The sequence below is a fragment of the Leucoraja erinacea genome, chromosome 16 (assembly GCF_028641065.1).
Source record: "Leucoraja erinacea ecotype New England chromosome 16, Leri_hhj_1, whole genome shotgun sequence".
NCBI classification, from domain to species: Eukaryota; Metazoa; Chordata; class Chondrichthyes; order Rajiformes; family Rajidae; genus Leucoraja; species Leucoraja erinaceus.
Window position 1 is genome coordinate 39,610,705 of NC_073392.1, and position 22,269 is coordinate 39,632,973.

Below are 22,269 nucleotides of genomic sequence, written 5' to 3' on the forward strand. Positions count from 1 at the left end.
GTTGTAAATGGCTTATTCTTAATGGCTTAAACCCCTTATTCTTAAACTGTGGCCCCTGGTTCTGGACTCCCCCAACACCGGGAACATGTTTCCTGCCTCTGGCGTGTCCAAACCCTTAACAATCTTATCTGTTTCAATAAGATCCCCTCTCAACCTTCTGAACTACAGAGTGTACAAGCCCAACCGCTCCATTCTCTCAGCATATGACTGTCCCGCCATCCCGGGAATTAACCTTGTAAACCTACGCTGCACTCACTCAATAGCAAGAATGTCCTTCCTCAAATTAGGGGACCAAAACTGAACACAATACTCCAGGTGTGGTCTCACAAGGGCTCTGTACAATGCAGAAGGACCTATTTGCTCCTACACTCGACTCCTCTTGTTATAAAGGCCAACATGCCATTTGCTTTCTTCACTGCCTGCTGTACCTGCAAGCTTACTTTCATAGACTGATGAGCAAGGATCCCCAGATCCCATTGTACTTCCACTGTTCCCAACTTGATGCCATTTGGATAGTAATCTACCTTCCTGTTCATCTGCTATGCATCTGAAGTTTAATATGGATAAATGTGAGGTTATCCACTTTGGTAGCAAAAACAGGAAGGCAGATTACTATCTAAATGGCAATTCTCCAGCACTTTGTGTTTTGCTCAAGAGTGCAGCATCAGCAATTTCTAGTGGTGTCATGGATACAGAGACACAGGCACATTCACGTTGGAACAAGTGCACAGGCTAACATACATGTATTTATAAGTGATAGGAGCAGAATTTGGCAATTTGGCCCATCAAGTCTACTCCGCCATTCAATCATGGCTGACCCCTCCACCCTCCCCCTCCCACACCCCTTCCCTACGCTAAACCCCCCTCCCCCACCCCCATCCCCACACACCCCCCCTCCCCAGAGTGGTGGAACATTGCTTTGGGGGAACGGGTTGCGTTGGGGAATGGGTTGAGTTGCGGGGGACCAACGCAACCCCAACGGGTCCCACCTAGTCTAGTAGTACACCAAAGATAGACACAAAATGCAGGAGTAACTCAGCGGGACAGGCAGCATCTCTGGATAAATTGGAATGGGTCGAGACCCTTTTTAAGGGTCGAGACCATTCTTAAGACTGAGAGTCAGGGGAGAGTGACTCTAGACATATGGTAGGGTAAGGTGTGAAAATGACAATCAAAGGAGATGAGGTTCATGGAAAATGTAGAATAGATCATTGTTAGCTAGGGGAAGGTGACACAAAGGGTCTTGACCCGAAATGTCACCCATTCCTTCTATCCAGAGATGCTGCCTGTCCCATTGAGTTACTCCAGCATTTTGCATCTATCTTCAGATTCACACCTGGTGCTACACTAAACTTCCAGTATCCACCTGGACCTCCAGCACCGTTCACATTCACACCTGGATCTCCACATTCACACCTGGATCTCCACATTCACACCTGGATCTACACATTCACACCTGGATCTACACATCCACACCTGGAGCTCCATCACCCTCCACATTCACACCTGGACCTCCATCACCCTCCACATTCACACCTGCTGACACACACTGAGCCTTCAACCCGGTCCCTGCAGTGCGCTCCTCCCGCCGGCAGGAGGGGCAGCAGCGGCGGTGTGCGGCCGGCGCCGTGAGACCGCGGACTCGCTCCCTGCAGCCTCCACTACTCGAGGCCGGGGCTGGGTCCGGGGCCTGCTCGCCGCTCGCCGCCGCCATGCCGCTGCCCATGTTGCCGAGTCACAGCGGGCTGGTGCGGAGGATCCTGGCGCACTTCCCGCGGGACCTGAGCCTGGCCTTCGCCTACGGCTCGGGACTGTTCCCACAGGCTGGGCGGCCCGGACCCGGACCCGGGGTGAGGAGGGGGTGAGGAGGAGGAGGAGGGGGTGAGGAGGAGGGATGTGGGGGGGATGTGGGTGGGATGGAGGAGGGAGTCGAACCAGTAATCCTGCCCTCTTGATTAAATTTAAATGTTATCTCAGTTTGCTTCGTTCTAAACTTCCCACCAGCTAACAATGATCTATTCTACATCTGCCCCTTTGATGTCTCGTTTTCACACCTTACCCTTCCATATGTTGGGGAAGTCCAGGACAAGGGGTCACAGCTTAAGGATAAGGGGGAAATCCTTTAAAACTGAGATGAGGAGAACTTTTTTCACACAGAGAGTGGTGAATCTCTGGAACTCTCTGCCACAGAGGGTGGTTGAGGCCAGTTCATTGGCTATATTTAAGAGGGAGTTAGATGTGGCCCTTGTGGCCAAGGGGATCAGAGGGTATGGAGAGAAGGCAGGTACGGGATACTGAGTTGGATGATCAGCCATGATCATATTGAATGGCGGTGCAAGCTCGAAGGGCCGAATGGCCTACTCCTGCACTTAATTTCTATGTTTCTATATCTCGGTGCTACACCTGGCTCTCAGTCTGCAGAAGGGTCCCGACCCAACACGTCACCCGTTCTCTCCAGAGATGCTGCCTGTCCCGCTGATTTACTCCAGCATGTTGTGCCCATATTGACGTCTCTTAGAACTAACTCCTCCATTGCCAAAGTGAGGACACAGGTAAACTGGAATAAACGTACCTTGTATTCCACTCGGGAGGACTACAACGCATTCAATTCTCAAGTAACCCCCCCACCCCACCTTGAATCTACCCAAGTCCTTACAAGCCCACCTTTCTTTCCACTCCCCTAGCACCACCTGTCGTCCAGTTCCTTTCCCCTCCTCCTCCCCTGTTCATCACCAATCAGTTTCCTTATTTCCTATCCCCCATTTCCATCCATCCATCCAACTGTTTCTACATTTCATTCCTCACCTTCCTCTTTCGATTGCACCATCCCCTCCAGCCTTTGTGTCTATCTACACCTTCTCTGAAGAAGGGCTGGATCCGAAATGTCACCCATTCCTTCTATTTGGAGATGTTGCCTGTCCTGCTGAGTTACTCCTGCATTTTGTGTCTATCTTTGGAGTACTATTGTGCAGTTGTGGAGGATTTGGAGGCAGTGCAACAGGTGTTCATCAGGATGCTGTCAGAATTGGAATATGTTAGTTAGAGGTTGTCATTGTACATTGTGAGAGGTATGAGGAGGAGAGAGGACGGATGAGTGAGCAGTTCAGAAAAGAAAGAGTACAATTTGATTTGGTAGATATTTTGCAAGGGAGTTCATATAAGTGCTATCAAATCCTGGTGCTTTTTCTTAGGGTAACCAATTTGTTCAGAAGGATATAGGTTATTAGTATATGTAATGGTGTTGTTTGATCCACACTCCGTGCCAGTTGGTGGCGGTAATGCACCAAAAAAGTTGTTTGCCAACCGCCAAAAAACACTACATAGAAGAAGAAGAAGAGGTTGGACAACTTGGATTGCTTTTTTTCTGGAGCATCAGAGACGAAGGACTCACCTGAAAGAAGAATGTACAACACTGAACGTGACTGTACAATACTGAGGTGAAAAACAATGAGAGATGCTGTCTGACCCAGAGTCCCTCCAACAGTTTGTTTTCTGTTCAAGATTTCAGCAGTCACGTGAACTGAAGCAGTTATTTTTAACTGAAGTGCAGAGAATTGGGACTTCTGAGGGTATGTTATTGCTTACTAATATTTATGCGTAATATTTTACAGTCCAGAGGTAGATTTGAGGTCTTGTTGATGTTTCTTGTTGAGGTCTTGTTGATTGCCCTTGTAAAATACCACAGTTGTAATAACTAATTTAGGGAAGTTCTTATTTCAGTTTAACAGTGATTAAATCCATGTATGGGATATGTCCAATTGCAATATCTATGAAAACAAATATGAACTAAATTTGAAGGTAGACAAAAATGCTGGAGAAACTCAGCGGATGAGGCAGCATCTATGGAGCGAAGAAGACAAAAATGCTGGAGAAACTCAGCGGGTGAGGCAGCATATATGGAGCGAAGGAGACGCTGCCTCACCCGCTGAGTTTCTGCAGCATTTTTGTCTACCTTCGATTATCCAAATCTTTAACTAAATTTGAGATGTTTAGATGCAGTTGAGTTTGCAAGTGTTAAACAAGGGACATGTTGAGGTGGAAAAATGTCAGAAAAATTCTGGTGAGGGAAATTAGATCCATTTTCTTGCCCACAAGTATTTTTATTAAATATCTTCATGACCCTATGTCCTACGTCCTATTCCATTGTCTATTTTGTTCCTGTCGCAGTATACATAAATTAATTATGGATTGTCACCAGGTTGTCCTGTGCATTACCAGAGTTTCCTCTGCTCTTTTGAGAGACCAACATATATTTTCTTGCATTCTTTTTTTAAATTCAAAGTAAACTTTATTCAGTGTAAAAAAATATATACAAAACGGGTAATGTGCAAAAATTTCTCCCAACATTCTCGGAGAGTATACGTACATTGAATGCGTCGTTGCATAGTGTTTACACAAGTTGCACAATTTTACCCGACATCTTTGCCACCCGTGTGGCCCCCTGGCATGAAACCTTCACTTATTTTTCGGGGCATCTCCACCACACACTGCCCACCAATGTCCAGCAGCAGAAATACCTTAGACTGTTGCCCTCCCCCACAGAGCCTTGGCATTGGCATTGTTGCTTAATTATAAATAAAATAATTGAAATTGTCACATCTCAGATGTATTTGTTTCCTAACAATGTTGTCGCCTTTCTCACTTTTAGAATAATGTGCTGGATTTTGTCTTTGCCGTTGATGATCCCGTGACCTGGCACACAATGAATATTATGAAAAATCCACAGCATTATTCTTTCTTGCGATTTTTTGGACCAAAGCACGTCAGTAAAATACAGAATAATTATGGAGCTGGAATATATTACAATACATTAGTACCATGTGATGAGAGGGTAAGTAAGCTTAACATGGAATGTTGTATTGTATGCAAAATGTAAGAAGTGATCTTCATCTGTTTATATTCCATTGTGCCAGTTTCAGTTTAGTTTATTGCCACGTGTACCGAGGTACAGTGAAAAGCTTTTGTAGCATGCTAACCAGTCAGCGGAAAGACAATACATGATGACAACCAACCCATTCACAGTGTACAGATACATGATAAGGGAATAACGTTTAGTGCAAGGTAAAGCCAGTAAAGTCCAATCAAAGATATATTGTATCCTAACATCCCAGGAGAAAACATTAACTTTCATTTTGCTTATTTCCGTTTTCATTTGCTGAAAAATGTTGTTAGTTCTAAATCAGATATTTCTACCTTTTTAATACAGGTGCACAACCTTTTATCCGAAAGCCTTGGGACCAGACACTTTTCGTAATTCAGAATTTGTCGGTCTTCGGAATGGAAATTTTTTAGCGTAGATTTTAATGGCTGGCTCAGTGGTAGAGTGTTCGGCTCATATCCGCAAGGTCGCGAGTTTGCGCCTTGATCCAGGCAGTTACTCGGTCGCGAGTTTGAGTCTTCAATGTCGTTTTTTCTTGCAGAATAAATGTTTGTATGAAATGCAGTGTAGGAGAGGTGTACTGACTGTGTGGGCAGAACTTTGGAAGTGATTGCCCACCAGTCTAAAAAGCCGCTGTGTCTCCCTGTCCCTGGGATAGCAGGGGGCGATCAAACAGCACAATACCCCCCTCCCCCTCCAACTCCAGAGGAATCCGCTCCCCGATGGGCCGCTACGGCGACAAGTGGCAGTTTGCCCACAGCCCGAGCTGCGCCACCCCAAGAACACCTTGCACACCATCAGCTTCTGCCCCTACGTGTTCCTCTGGAGTTGGAGCGGGGCTGGGCTGCAGTTGCTGCTGGCTGTGGGTCTCTGGGATCTCCGTGCTTGCAGTGGGCCTGGGGGTCGCTGTCCCGTTGGGCCTGACGTCTCCGGCCACCCCCCTGGACTGGAGCTGAGACTGGGAACTGTACCGCCCTTGCCCCCTCCCTCTGCAACTGCAAACAACCCCACTCTCCTGCAAGGGCGGTACAGTTCCCGGAGGATAGCAGGTGTCCGGAGACGTCAGGACCAACAGGAACCCGCTCCCCGATGGGCCCCTACGACGCCCCGAGCTGCGCCCCGTCATCCGCAACCCAGGTTCCTCTGTAGTTGGAGCGGGGCTGGGCTGGGCTGGGCTGCTGTTGGCTGTGGGTCTCTGGGTTCTCCGTGCTTGCGGTGGGCCTGGTGGTCGACGTTCAATTGGTCCTGACGTCTCCGGTGACTGCACTGACCTGCAGCCATCGCCGACTTGAAGACAGTACAAAGCCCCCACGCCGGTGCAATGAGCGGGGAGCTGGAGAGGGGAGGGAAGGGGTCACACACATGGCCGGGGAGCAGAGGGGTGTAGGTGGGGTGAAACTGAAGGGAGCGACAATCTGCTGCTGCCTACACTGTGTATCGTGTCTACCGTGGGAACTTTTTTAACTCGGCTGGCAGGTAGCAGCATATTGTCAATTATTAACCCTCCCGCGCAATATACCCTCATCTTCTCTTTTATGGATGGGGATTTAGTTCCCCTTTCTTCGAGGACCGACCGGAGGTTCCGCTGTCACCTCTGCGGGCCGCCCTCGGTGAACGTCCTGTCTCCCTGTCCCTGGAATAGTAGGGGGCGATCAAACAGCACAATACCCCCTTCCCCCTCCAACTCCAGAGGAATCCGCTCCCCGATGGGCCGCTATGGCGACAAGTGGCAGTTCGCCCACAGCCCGAGCTGCGCCACCCCAAGAACAAGACGTTATTCTTGCACACCATCAGCTTCTGCCCATACGGGGAGCGTGTTCTTCTGGAGTTGGAACGGGGCTGGGCTGCTGCTGGCTGTGGGTCTCTGGGATCTCCGTGCTTGCAGTGGGCCTGGGGGTCGGTGTTCCGTTGGTCCTGACGTCTCCGGTGACTGGCACTGTGCTGCTAGCATCGCGACGTGAAGACAGTACAAAGCCCCCGCGCCGGTGCAATGAGCGGGGAGCTGGAGAGGGGAGGGAAGGGGTCACACACATGGCCGGGAAGCAGAGGGGTGTAGGTGGGGTGAAACTGAAGGGAGCGACAATCTACTGCTGCCTGCACGCTGTTAAAAAGTTCCCACGCAAGACTCACGATACACTGTGTATCGTGTCTACCGTGGGAACTTTTTTAACTCAGCTGGCAGGTAGCAGCATATTGTCAATTATTAACCCTCCCGCGCAATATACCTTCATCTTCTCTTTTATGAATGGGGATTTAGTTCCCCTTTCTTCGAGGACCGACCGGAGGTTCCGCTGTCACATCTGCGGGCCGCCCTCGGTGAACGTTTTCAAGGACCTTTCTTCAAGGACCGAAAAAATGTCGCTATTCGGAGGTTTTCGTTATTTGGATCGTCGGATAAAAGGTTGTGCACCTGTACATTGCTTAAAATAGTATAATGCAGGATACCAATTATAATTACTTCCACATTAAAATATCTAACACATCATTAATAGATAATTAACAAATACAATTAAAACAGAAAGATTGTCATTCTTATTTGGTATCTATCGGCTTTGGAGTGGCTAGTTGTTGATATACCTGGTATAGATTGTTGTGGGTTAGTTCCCACTTCAAGACTTGAGCACAAAAATCTAGATTGACATTACAGTGCAATAGTTAAGGATTGCTGTGTTGTTGTTCCTTCTTGTGAATAGGACTTTAAAATGTCATAGAACCTTACAGTGTGGAAACAGGCCCTTCACCCCAACTTGCCCACACCGGCCAGCATGTCCAATCCACACTGGTCCCACCTGCCTGCATTTGACTAGCACGTTGAATGAACGCAGCGGGTACGTCGGAGCTCGGGGACGTCTCTTAGTGGCTCGTAACGCTAACGGCAGGTACTCGTGAAATGCGGTAAGCTCGGGAAGACTCGTGAAGATTTTTCATCATGTTGAAAAATGTCCACGAGAGCCCCGAGTACCTGTGAGCGGCCATTACCGTAAATCTCCAAGTTCGAATCAGGGCAAACTCGGGAGAACTCTTGAATTAACTCGTACAGTGGGACAGGGTTTAAATGTGTCTTAAATGTCGCCATAGTACCTGACTCAACTGCCTCCTCCGGCAGCTCGTTCCATACAACCACCATCCTTTGTATGAAAAAGTTACCCCCCAGATTCGTAATGAATCTTTCCCCCCTCACCTGAAACCTATGCCCTCTGGTTCTTGATTACTCTACTCTGGAAAGAGACTCCATGCGTCTTCCTGATCTGTGCCTTTCATGATTTTGGACACCTATGTAGGACCACCCCTCATTTTTCTGTGCTCCAAAGAAAAGAGTCCTAACCTGCTCAACCTCTCACTGCAGCTCAGGCCCTTCAGTCCTGGCAACATCCTCGTAAATCTTCTCCACACCCTTCCCAGCTTGACAACATCTCTCCTACAACATGGTGCCCAAAACTGAACCCAATACTCAAAATGCGGCCTCAACGATGTCTTATACAACTGCAAAATGACCTCCCAACTACTATGTTCAATACTCTGATGAAGGCCAAGCCTGGAAAGCAACCTTCCACCTTCCAGGCAGCAGCATTGTCTGCTTCCTCAGGTAATAATAAGGATTCCATGTGGAAGAATAGGAATCTGAGGGGTAACTTTTTCATACAAACGGTGGTGGGTGTCTGGAACAAGCTGCCAAAGGAGGTTGGTGAGGCAGGGACTATCCCAACGTTTAAGAAACAGTTAAACAGGTACATGGAAAGAACAGGTTTCAGGGGATATGGTCCAAACATGGGCAGGTGGGACTAGTGTAGCTGGGACATGTTGGGCAAGTTGGGCCGAAGGGCCTGTTTCCATGTTTCTATGACTCTACGACTAAGAGCAGTGAAGGTTCTGTAGAAGTATTTGTGATAGATTTATGAAACTCGCTACCTGAAAGGGAGCAGGGTTAGAGTGAAATATCTTTATCACATTTGATGCCTGAAGAGCTGTGAAGGATGCATTCTGCAGTGCTGCTAATCAAGTGATGGAACGTGGCATTAGGCAGAGTACCTCTTTCTCGATCGGCAAAGACATAACAGCCATTTACATTTTGTGTGATAAATTTTCTGATATTTTATATCCTGGCCGATACATATTCCTCATTCATTGTTAATGGAACAAATTGCTTTTTGATTATCACTTAAGAGTGTGAATCTTTTGCGCAAATTGGCTGTCATATTCCTGCATTTCAAAATAGCTGTGTTGACTGACTGTAAAGCAATTTAAAGACATTCTGAGATTGTGAAATGTGTGTCAGTGGAAGTTTGTCTTTTTATGAGCTTGCTGTGGATCAACACTGCTATTATAATTAGACTGTACATTTATTTTAGAATATCCATTTCGAGATTGAAAACTAGTTCCACTCGTAAAATTACAAAACTATTAGGTCCAGCTATTTTAAATTAAATAATTTATACGTTATAAAACTGATAATTGATCGCAGAAAGGACACAAATGTTATGTCATTAAATATAATTTATTTCAGATGCTGAATTGGAATTTATCTTTGCATTCGAAATTGTCACAGCAAAATCTATTTCATGTAAATACAAGAAATTGTAGCCATGGCATGTCAGCTTTTTAACATAGCATTGAACACATTCAGGCTGGACTAGTTCTGTAGGGATCTGTGCTGGGACCACTGCTGTTTGTGATATATCTAAATGACAATGACACCAAGATTGTTGAGGTTGTGGACTGTGAAGAAGGCTGTCAAAGTATAAAGTATATGATGTACAGAGGGATCTTGTTAAGTTGGAAAGGGTGCAGGGACAATTTACAAGGATGTTGCCAGGAAATAAGGGTCTGAGCTATGGGGAGAGGATGAGCAGGCTGGGCTCTATTCCCCAGAGTGCAGGAGGATGAGGGGTGATCTTGTGGTGGTATATAATATCATCAGAGGAATAGATCGGGTAGACGTACAGAGCCCCTTGCCCAGAGTAGGAAAATCGAGGACCAGAGGGCATAGGTTTAAGTTGAAGGGGAATGATTTTACAGGAATCTGAGGGGTAACCTTTTCACACAAATGGGTGATGGGAGTATCGAACAAACTGCCGGAGGAGGTAATTGACTATCTCAATATTTAAGAAGCAGCCAAGTGGAGCTAGTGTAGATGGGACATGTTAATTGGCTTGGGCAAATTGGGCAAATTGGGCAAAAGGGCCTATTTCCACACTATATGACTCTATAAGAAGCTAACATAGCAGAGGGAACTAATACAAAATCAGTCGTCATAACCTACTGGTATTATTTTCTACTACTTCTTCCTCCCCAGATAATCAAATATGGTGTTATCAGTACGGGGACTCTGATTGAAGACCTTCTTCATTGGAAAAATTTATACATTGCTGGAAGACTGCACAAACCTGTAAGTTCATGACAGTTTTAGTTTTGATACAGAATCTAGTTGGAATGCTTATTGTGTTGAAACACCATGGAAGCTGCAAAGGACGAGGGTATTTAATTGGGGGAGGCTTTTTGTCACTATATATTTTGGTTCTTTGTTTTAGCTTTGCCCATTCTTTTATCTTATCATTCTGTAATCATCAAGCTAAAAGGGATCATCAGCAGATTGTATTGAACCCCAATGAACACAATGAACATTGTAACATTTGAAGATCAATGGTTGAAACTAATGGGGTTAGCAAAGTACTTTTTGAAGATCATTATGAAAATTGAGACAGAATACTAACATCGTAGTGGGGAAACTGCTAGGGTTATGGTAGCAGCAATCTGGAAAGTGGTGAAAAATCACTGGACAAATCAGCAATTTACCCAATCTGACGAATCTTATGTTTTTTGTCTAGTACACTGATAGGGGAAACCAGTGGAAGTGGTGTATAGACTTCCAGAAGGCTTTCACAAGGTGCAAGAATTAGTATACAAAGTTCCAGCAAAGTGTACATGTAGGTAGACAGGGTGGTGAAGAAGGCATCTGCACACTTTCCTTCATGGGCAGAAGTACAGAAATTTGGATGTCATTTTAAGCTGTACAAAACATTAGTGGACTACATTTCTCATTGCTCTGCCTATGAAGAATGCTCTTTAACTGGACCCCACATTTACAATAAAAATATTTATGCGGCAATATATTAGTTGGGCGGATGACACTAAGCTGGTAGGTTTAACCTGAGGAGGGCTAGGAGACCACCCTAGGAAATACTGGGTGGTCAAAGTATACAGTATAAGTGAAAAAAATCATTTTAGGCAGTGAATTATCTAAATGGTTCAGCTAAAAGCGAGACCTGGGGTCTGGTGATGAAGGCAGGATCAGGTTTTGTTTTCCCTGCAGTGTATGGCTTTCATGAGGATTTGACTTTACTACTGAGATAATGAAAACCATGAGTTTTGGTCTCCAAATCTGAGGAAGGACATTATTGCCATAGAGGGATGCAGAACGGGTGGGAACAGCCACATAACTTGGTTTTACTCCTAGAATTTAGAAGATAGGGGGGATCTTATAGACACACAAATTCTTAAGGGGTTGGACAGGCTAGATGCAGGAAGATTGGATGTTACGGAAGTCCAGGACAAGGGGTCACAGCTTAAAGAAGAAACTTTTTTTCACGCAGAGAGTGGTGAATCTCTGGAACTCTCTGCCACAGAGGGTAGTTGAGGCCACTTAAAAGTTGGGACATATTGAATGGCTGTGCATGCTCGAAGGGCCCCTCCTATACTATGAGACAAATACAAAATAGTAGGTCATGGTACTAATGCTTATTTAAGAGGAGTTAGATGTGGCCCTTGTGGCTAAGGGGATCAGGGGGTATGGAGAGAAGGCAGGTACGGGATACTGAGTTGGATGATCAGCCATGATCATATTGAATGGCGGTGCAGGCTCGAAGGGCCGAAAGTTATGTTTCTATGACACAGAAGGTGGTGCTGTTAAAATACATGAGACAAGCAGAAGTGGTAGAGACAGGGTGGTGAAGAAGGTGCAACTTTCCTTAAGCATTAAAAAGTCATTTTGAAGTGACATGGGAAAGGTTTGGAGCTGGATATAGGATATTACTAGGATGGGGGCAAGTTGCCAACTAAAATCTTGGTTGAGCATTTTGGTCAGCATGGCTATAGGAGAGCCAACGGGCTTTTGTTTTCCCTGCATGTTGTGAGGTTGACTTTACTCTAATGAAAACTGATTGATTATCAGGATAATAACCCACAAAATATGTAAGGTGAGTGCAGGGACCTCGACTTACACCAAGCAGAATGTGGCACAGCTAAAAAGTCGACCTGCTGTTTCACATAGCTCAAAACCCAGGCTCAATCCTAACTTTGGGTGCTGTCTGTGTGGAATTTGCATGTTCTCCCTATGATGATGTGAGATCGGAAGAGCACACGTCTGATCCTAACTTTGGGTGCTGTCTGTGTGGAATTTGCATGTTCTCTCTGTAACCACATAGGTTTCCTCCAGGGCTCCAGTTTCCTCACACATAGGTTTTCCTATCCTAGAGACCTGCAGGCTGGTAGGTTAATTGGTTACCGTGAATCTCCCATAGTGTGTCGGTGAGTGGTTAAATCTAGTGGTGGTGCGGAGAGGGATTTGAATGAGAAAATAAAAGGTGGGATTAACATAGGATTAGTGTAGATGCAAACTCAATGAACGAAGGGTCAGTTTCCATCTTGTGTCTTTCTATGACTATGTATACATGAATGAAAGGCTGATACATGCAAGTCAATGCTTCATGCTTTTTAAGTAGGTCCACAATATAGTAATCGTCCATGTCAACCAAGATGCCTCATTTGACCACATTTGGTCTATCTATCTATTCTATCTATAGATAATTAAAGCTCTCATCTTGTTTGTTTGTGAGTCTGTCTGTCTGCGTATCTGTCTGTCTGTCTGTCTGTTTGTGTGCCTGTCTGTTAGTCATGCCCTGAATTACGCCAAAACGGTACACAATAGCGCTATAAAATTTGGACCACCTTACTCACCATTGTCCTGTGGTGTGTTGTATCAAGTTTCGTTCAGATTGATGGTATATTTTACGTTATTTACATTTAAAAGTTTACACATTTCACTTTTCACTTAACTTCTCACTGTAAAAAATCCAAATCCAATTGTTGGCCCTGCTCGTTACAATGTTGCAAATCGCAGGACACTGAGTCCTGGCAGCAAGTGCAATTGGATTTTTTTTTTACTAACTAAAAACAGTGAGGGTGAATAAGGGGAAATGAGCCTTCCATGCGCAGTCAGGGACTATGGGTGAGTGATGGAATATTGCCTTGGGGAACTGGTTGTGTTGGTGGACCAGGCCTCCCGTGGGGGCTATGGGTGAGTGGTCGAATATTGCGTTGGGGGAACGGGTAGTGTTGAGCGACCAGGCCTCCCGTGTGACAGGGACCCAACGGATCCCACTTGGTCTAATATCCCTCTAAACCTCTCCTATCTAAGGATCTGGCCAAATGTCTTTTAAATGTTGTTATTGTACCTGTTTGAACTATTTCCGTTGGCAGCTCCGTCCATATAGTTACCACATTCTCTGTGAAAATGTTACCCTTCAGGTTCCTGGTAATTCTCTCTCTTCTCACCTTAAACGCAAGCCCTCTAGTTCTTGATTTCCCTCATCTAGAAAAAGTAGATTCTGTGCATTTACCCTAACCCCCTCCTATGCTCCAATAAATAAAGAATATCTAGCCTTGGATATTATTTCCACACGGATACTGACTAATCTGTTAGGTATTTCCAGCATTCTCATTTTGGTTTCCAGATTCAGCAAAAACTAATTTCACAGGGCGGCACAGTGGTGCAGCGGTAGAGTTGCTGCCTTACAGCACCCGAGACCTGGGTTCAATCCTGACTATGGGTGCTGTCTATATGAAGTTTGTATGTTCTCCCTGTGGCCGCGGTGAGCTTTCTCCAAGTGCTCTAGTTTCCTCTCATGGTCCAAAGACTTGCTGGTTTAACTAAATGGCTTTTTGAACATTGGAATTACCTGGACAACTCCAGTCTCATGATTCATCCTATGCTCATTCCCACCCTGACTGCAACATAAAGCCAAAGATAGACACAAAATGTTGGAGTAACTCAGCGGGACAGGCAGCATCGCTGGAGTGAAGGGTTTCGGGTTGAGACCCTTCTTCAGATCCGAAACGTCACCCCTCTCTTCTCTCCAGAGATGCTCCTGTGTCCAGCATTTTGTATCTATCTTTGGTTTAAACCAGCATCTGCAGTACTTTCCTACACATTTTGGCTGCTACATGAGGACATCTTGTTTTCTCAGTTCTGATGAAGCATCATTGGCCTGAAATGTTAAATCCATATCTCTTTATACAGATATTGCCTGACATACTCTGTGTTCTCTTAACATTCTCTATTTTTGTTTCAGCTTTCCAGCTTTTGCAATTTGTGTATTTTCAAATACATTTTGTGTAATAATCACAAACCTTTCAAGAATAACTAATCATTAAGCAAAAAGATGGAAAGTTATTCTGAGCACATCAAACTGAACACTGGAACCATACTAATTGAGCTGTGGGTACAAATTCCAGCTTTCAGTTCGAATACAAATGCTCCCCGATTTACGATGCTTCGACTTACGATATTTCGACTTTACAATCGGCAAACGGTCACTTCTGGTCACGTGATCGCAAATGTTTTAAACGCGTTTTCAACTTGTGATATTTTCAATTTAAGATGGGTTTATAGAAACGTTATCCTATCGTAGGTCGAAGAGCAGCTATATATGTATCTGCCTTCCGACAAACTCTTTCCAACGAATCATTGAATATGGTTGACACTATGCAATGATAGTAAAAATATTTGTCAAAAATTAAATAAAGTATCTAAACTCTTTAAAATCCTAAAACAATTTTTTTCTTGTATTGTATGCAACTTTCTGCAATCATGTTCATGCACACGTGCATCAACAGTTCCCGCGACTCCGATTCCCTGTAGTCAAATGAATAAGCAGCTGGCTTGACTCATCAACAGTGGGTCCATACTGCTGGACTATTCTGAAAGCCATAACATGGCATTACTGAAATCTGTGTTTAATTGCAGGTGAAAATTTTGATCCAAGATGAAAATGGCAAATTGCAAGCTGCATTGGCTAAGAATCTGAAGAGTGCAGTGATGGCAGCCTTTCTCATGCTGCCAGAATCATTTACTGAGGAGGAGCTCTACGTCCGTATCGCTGGGCTGTCTTACTATGGTATATGACAATTTCACTTAACTAGATGGCAGCTGACATGTTCCCACATTATCTTACTGTACTCAAATAAAACAAAAAATATATTTAGAATATGGTAGATTGGGAATAATCAAGAGAGATCCTTGATGATGTTTCGCAGTCTTTGATCTTTCATCAGAATTGAAATGTCCCATGACGCTGCCCGACCTGCTGAATATTTACAGCAATCTCTTGTTTTAATTCAAACTTGCAGCCTGTACATATTCCTCTGACACTGTTGCTCTATCATGAGTTTGTTCTTGTATCTACCTCACTCTTTGCTTCATCTAATCTTTTTCAGAGTTTTGAATTTCTTCCCCTTGATGAAACTTTCATTCACATCTCCCGATGGCTCCCTTCCATTTGCAATCACTATACATGGCAATTATATTTTAATATTTAAAACTGCAGTATAACCTTTTGCCATCTGACGGTTCATTTTTTTAATTTTTTTTTTGAAATCTTTTTATTTGAATTTCACATCAATTTGCATACATACAATGATAACAGACAGTGACACTCAAGGCATAATAGTGCAACAGTATGTAAGCGGCCCTTACCCTTACCCACCTTCAACCCACTCGAATCAGGTCGGAACCAAATGGGGACAAACAGCACTCACATACGTACACATCCACACAAATACGTAGAGATAAACAAAACAAAATGTACTGGGGAAAAAAAGAAAAAAAAAGTCACTAATAACAGTAAATAAGTAGGTAATTAAATAAATAAGTGTGGGGAGGGGGGGGGGGGGGGCTAAGGGGGGAGCAGCTGCAGTAAAGCAGGACAGTGATGGAAAGCACTCGGTCCTCTTCCGAATCCGGGGACAAGTTAAGAGAGTTAACAAGTTCCAGGAAAGGGTTCCATGTGTCTAGGAATGTCTTGGTAGAGCCTTTGAGAGAGAACCTAAGTTTTGTCAAGCTTTAAATTGGAGAGTTCTAATTTTGACCTCTGCTAATTGATGGTGTTCATTTCTTTTTAATCAGGTGATTTCCGAATGATTATAGGAGAAGACCGATCGAAAGTAATGAATATTGTCAGTGCAAATATGGAAAATTTCCAAAGACTCTACAATCATATTTTACAGGAGTGCCCTCAAGTGGTCTATAAGCAGCATTTGGGTAAATTAGAGGTATGGTGCCAATGTTTGCAAGTAGATCGGATGGAATATTACATGTATAAGTTAATCTAAATTCTAATTTTGACCTCTGCTAATTGATGGTGTTCATTCTTTTTTAAGCTCGATAAAAGTCCAGAAGGTCAATTGAATCTATTGATGGCTTTGCCCAGAACTCTTCAACAAGAAATTACTCGTTTGGTAGATCAACCAGGAAAAAATAGAGATGTAGAAGAGATTCTACTTCAAGTAGCTCAAGACCCAGACTGTGGATTGGTAATACAGCTAAGTAAGTGTGATCTATCTGATATTTTAATTCATGTATTATTCACAATACGTGTGAGTAGATTGCAACTTACAGCAATTATTTGATCATTTACAATTAGCTTTTGAGTGGTATATATTCCAATTTAGAATTCAGTCCATGAAGGATAACAATCGTTCCTATTGTACAGTCATAGAGATATATAGCATGGAAACGGGCCCTTCAGCCAAACGTATCATGCTGACCAAGATGTCTATCTGAGCTAGTCCCACTTTCCTGCAAGCGGCCCATATCCCTCTAAACTTTTCCTATCCATGTACCTGTCTGAATGACTTTTGTAGCTGCCTCCACAGCATCTTCTGGGAGCTCGCTCCATATACCCACCATTCTGTGTGAAATGGATGGTACCAACATATTCAATTCTTGGCCTGTCTTCAATATTTTGTTTTCTGACCCCACACAGTACCAAGTTCTCCTACCCTACCTACTCTTGTCCTGGATTAATAGGATAGATATTTAGAATGATAAACTTTTACTCACTGTAAATGCACTACTAGTCCCAGCAAACCTGGTGTACAGGTCAAAAATTAATGCATTTTCTTTGCCAATGCAGTGACAGACCGAAATAAAATTAATTTTGGAGAATATAACATATGATGAATAGGCTAATAACTAGCTATGAGGTTGCAAATTAGACAAAAATGTTTTTTTCTCTGAATTAGATATGACATTAAAATTAAGGCAATCTACAAAAACGACAACAAAATAGTGGAATATAATTCTCAGTTTTTGCCCCTATCTTGTCCCAAATTTGCTAGAGTAATCAGGGAGAGTCTAAGCCCTGGCCTCCACTATTCAATTGTTTGATTATGTTTTCATCTTTAAGGTACGTTAATTAATTCTCTTAATCCTTCGGACCCCATATTCAAAATCTCTTTTTTTTTCATCGATAATAAATTCCAGTTTGTGACTCCGAAAGATTGAAAAATAATAAATTCACTGTTCATTCCATTGACACACATTCTATAAATTAGTGCTGACAATGTCCAAAAGTAAATCATCCCCAAGACTTGTTCCAAAAACATGGTGCCAGGTTGTGCTGTAGTTGGAGTGTCATTTGTTGCAATCGCTTTAGAAACTGCTTTGTTCACTCCAGTTTTGCCCTGACTGAATGTCATGGGGTAAACTGAACTGACCTATTCTGCTGTAATGTTTTCTCACCCCCCCGGGTTTTCCAGCCCCTGGGATCTCTGACCCCCCCCGGGCTCCCTCCCCCCCCCCGGGCTCCCTCCCCCCCCCCACCGGGTTCTCTACCTCCGGGCTCTCTCCCCCCCGATCTCTGCCCCTCTCTCTCTCTCTGCCCCTCTCTCTCTGTCTCCCCCCTCTCTCTCTATCTCTGCCCCTCTCTCTCTGCCCTCTCTCTCTCTACCCCCCCCCCTCCCCCCCCTCCCTCTCCCTCTCTAGACACGCCTGCGTGTTGGGGGCTGGGTGCGTGTTGATAGGGTGGGGATGGGGTAAACGGAGAGAATTAATAATAATATAATATCAAGGGGGGTGGTTAGTGTGTGTGTGGGGGGGTGGGTGGCTAATGTGTGTGTGTGTGTGAGGCGGGGGTGGGCGGGGTTAGTGTGTATGTGACTGCAGGCCGCCCCCACCCCCTGCGCATTGAGAGGATGGGACTCAACGGGTCCCACTTGATCTAGTAAATCATAAAAGTCTGTGATAATTAAAGAAAGTACTATAACTACATTTTCAAAATGATCACTATTGCCTGGATTATTGAACATTACTATAAATCATCCTAGTTTCACTGTAAAATGGTATTCAGATTATTGACATCCTGATTTAATTTAATAAGAGTGAATAAGCCAGATGCCTTCAAGGATGGCAGGCATTAACTTTGACAGGAAATGTCACATACTTTCAAGGCAACATGGGAAGTTGAAGATTCAGGAGCTCAAAAGCTTCTATAGATGTGTGTGATACTTGCTCAGTAACTTGGATCAGTAGTAATGTTAGAACAATCCTTGGGTGTGTTGTGGAAGAAGAGAAGGGGCATATGGTTGGCTGGGAATGTCGGCAGTGCTGAGGAGACTAGGATTTTTTTTTTTCCTGGTTCCACATCTAAGGTAAATTTGAAAAGAAAAGACGTTTTTTATTTTGATGGCCTCCAGCAATCTCTTCAAGATAAACAGCAAAACTAATTTGGAGTCTGAAGAAGGGTCTCGATCCAGAACGTCACCCAGAGATGCTGCCTGTCCTGCTGAGTTACTCCGCAATTTTGTGTCTGTGGTGTAAACCAGCATCTGCAGTTCTTTCCTACACAAAACTAATTGCATGCTCAAGTCAATTTCTTTTTAATACCAGAGAAGAATTTAAACTCTCATATTTTTCTAATTAAGCTCCTATATTTGTTAATTATTTTTGTAATCGGGGAATAATGGCAAAAATAATGGCAAAAATAGCATTTGCCATGGCTAGTACATGGCATAGTACATGGCAAATGTATAGTTGAATGTATATAACGTTTTGCGTGGCATGCCAATTCGGGCTACTTTTGTCTGTTATTTGCAGTCGATGAGACTGATAATGGAAATTAGATCTGATTTCACTCTCATTAAATTTGAGACAGTTTAGGAATTCATTTACCATGTAGGCATATAAAAACATAACTACGATCACTCTTAATATCTGATTATCGTGTGGTAAAATGGTTTGACATTAGAATTCTCTGACTTTGATAAAGACTATATTTCTTTGATTAATTAATGCCTCTGGTGGGTGCTACTTCTGATCAACAATGCATCCTGTTCAACAAGGCTTCTTTGGATTAGATTTCATGTGAAAGTAGATGCACTCACTGAGAAGAATAAGAAATAAGAGCAGGTGTACACCCTACGCCATTCGGTGACCTTCCATGTAATCTCCACCTTGTACCCATATTTCTGATCCCATTGATATCTACAAATCTATTGATTTGATGTATTGAAAATTCTTGTTAACTGAACATCAACTGTCCTCTGAGGAAGATAAATTAAATGATTCACAGCTCTTTGAGTGAAGGAATCCCTCAACACCACAAACCTTTATCTCAAGACACCGTGACATTATTCTGTTCAGTAATGAGAGTATCACAAGTCTGTCTGACTGTCATTTATCCCTTATCTGTGTTATATTGCAGCAGTTTTGTGTTTTTTGATTTGCTTTATGTGTGACAGGAGTCAGTAGTACTAATTTTAAAGCACTGAAATGGTCTCTTATTTGATTCTGGATGAAAATGTTGCATCATTCCTGTCCTTAAATAAAAAATGGATACAATCCTATATTTTGCCCTTATACATTCTTGGTATTCTTTTGCCAAAGTATCAACCATTTTTGCTGCACTTAACATGCTCCTCCACATCTGACTCCCATAGGAGTTTAGCAATCCAGTGTTTACATAAGTGCAAGTTGGTGCTTTGTTTAAAAAAACTTTTAGCAAGACCTTAGGGCAAAAAAACAGGTGATTTTCTGGCTAAAGTCAGCAATATCAATAGCTTGATGCGAACTGCAATAAGTTTCTTTCTGAACAAAGGTTGAATTCCAACTCTCTGCTTGAATCTAATATTGCAGACTCATTAATGTGAAACATAACACTATCCAGAAATATATTTGGACATAGAGCATGAATTATTTTAAATAAATATGAGTATAAGATTTTTAACGTTTGGTTTATTTTCCCCAAATTACAAGGTGTAGCTGGTATCGTAAAAACTTCAAGTATAACCCAAAGTGCAAAAGGAATCCTTACTGCTGGTAAGAAATTCCCCCCCTCTCTTAAATAATTGTATAATGTAATACATTCCGTTAAAGCGCTCTTGACAATATTCGGTTTAATTTGAGTTCTGGGCATCATTTCATGTCTTGTTTCTTATGTACTTAGGTATGAAAAAATCAATTATCTACAGCATGAAGAAGATGCATAAAATGTGGAGGGGCTGGAGAAGAAAAGCTGTCAAAAGTGTTTGCTAATTATAATTTAAACTACATTTTTTTTATGAAGCTTATCAGCTATTTGGCTTTTTTCACAAGTCCCTGGGATAATTTATAGAATCATTGTTTGTAAAGCCTGGAGAGTAACCCTTTTTCCACTCAGTATCGTCAATAGTAACTCAATGCCTTTCATTCCCAAATAATTTTATGAATACATATTTACAATATATACTTTGCATTGGTCATCATTAAAATGTAACGGAACATCAATGTAAATATCCAAGTGTTGCAATAGTAGGCATTTAGAGATCAGTGGGTTATTAGGATCTTGTTATCATGCAAACTGAATAAAGGTAAATACATCAATAGGAAACTTAGGTTCTATAATTGTTATTTAACCATCTGTAAATGAATTTCATTTACCAACATTGCAATGTTGCAGTGGGCATGCACATTTTGTTTATTTGTGAAATTTGTTTTCAGATCACTTGGAAAACATTTTTAACTATGTTGATTTAACGGAACATTGAATAATTGAACACTGTATTAAATCAACATGGTTCGGAGAAGATTAAGCTACTGTCCTTGTTCATATTGAATTCTGTCTTTACTTTGTGTACTAGTCATGTCTCTACTATTTATTTCATTCCCCTTACATGTTTTTCCTCTAACTGCTAAATTTTTGTAAGGTGTCCTTGAGACTCTTGAAAGGCGCCCATAAATAAAATGTATTATTATTATTATTATTATTATTATTATTATTATTATATGATTGGCACTGCACCATTTGGTGAATTTACCCATTGAACTTATTTACTTTCTTCAGTGCAGGAGATGGCCATTCGGCCCATTGCATTCAAACCAGCTGCCAAATGCAAGACATTCAAGGCAGCAAGACAGCCAACAGTCTGTCTGTTGGTTCGTCTTGTTTTAATCTTTAGTGTATGTTAAAAGTCTGTGTAAATGTTCTCCGGTTTGGTTTATGGGGGAGGGGGATTTTTTTTTCAGTTTCTTACCTTGCCGGAGATGCGATTATTTTCCGGATCGCATCTCCGGTCACTCTGCAGCCTACCATCGATGGAGTAGGAGGCCTCCTCGGACTGACTTTGTGCCCCACAGCGGGACGTGGACTTAACTTCGGAGCCGATCCCTTGTTTGGGATCGCTCCAACCGTGGCCTACGGACTTACCTTCAAGGGCTCGCAGTCTCGTGAGAGGTTAGTCGGGAGCTCCAACATCACAGAAGCTCAACCAGCTCCGACACGGAGTTTGATCGTCGGCGCGGGGGAGCTGACATCCTCCCGATGCGGAGGGCCCGACCGCCAGCTGTGGGAGTCAAGTTCGTCCCATCAACGGAAGGCTCGAGCCCCTGACCACGGGAGAACATTGAAGGGGAGAAATTTGAACTTTTTTTTACCTTCCATCACAGTGAGGAATGTGGAGGAGTCACTGTGGTGGATGTTTATGTTAAAATGTATTCTGTGTGTTCCGTTGCATTTTATTGGTATGACTGACTTGGCAAATGTAATTCCTCGTTTGTTGCAAAACATACTTGGCTAATAAAGTATTATTATGATTGTGTGAAATGCGCTGAGGCCAGGCGCCAGCTCTTGAGCACCATCACGCATCAGGCCATCATCTCTGAGACCATTTCTGATTTTATCACTTCCACTGTCTGCCCTCCACAGCCTCCAACCTTAATCGTTCCCCAGCCCCGCCGCACGCCCGTTTTACCTCCTCCCCAAAATCCATCAACACATCTGCCCTGGCAGACGCATTGTTTCTGCCTGCTCCTGTCCCACTGAAATCATTTCCACATACCATGACTCCATCCTATCCCCACC

General features: G+C 43.3%; 1 protein-coding gene across 3 annotated transcripts; it reads left to right on the plus strand.

Moving 5' to 3' along the window:
- Positions 1-1,577: 1,577 nt before the first annotated feature.
- On the plus strand, positions 1,578-22,011 carry tamm41 (TAM41 mitochondrial translocator assembly and maintenance homolog). 3 transcript variants are annotated; one of them, XM_055648232.1, is made up of 8 exons: positions 1,578-1,850; positions 4,649-4,831; positions 10,173-10,265; positions 14,901-15,051; positions 16,059-16,204; positions 16,313-16,478; positions 20,187-20,249; positions 20,377-22,011. In XM_055648232.1, the coding sequence occupies exons 1-8, from the start codon at positions 1,713-1,715 to the stop codon at positions 20,463-20,465; spliced, it is 1,029 nt and encodes a 342-aa protein (XP_055504207.1). In that variant the 5' UTR covers positions 1,578-1,712; the 3' UTR covers positions 20,466-22,011. The 3 variants fall into 3 exon arrangements, with proteins under 3 accessions (XP_055504207.1, XP_055504205.1, XP_055504206.1); XM_055648230.1 differs by lacking the exon at positions 1,578-1,850 and adding an exon at positions 2,364-2,552; XM_055648231.1 differs by lacking the exon at positions 1,578-1,850 and adding an exon at positions 3,425-3,569.
- The last annotated feature ends 258 nt before the right edge of the window (positions 22,012-22,269 follow it).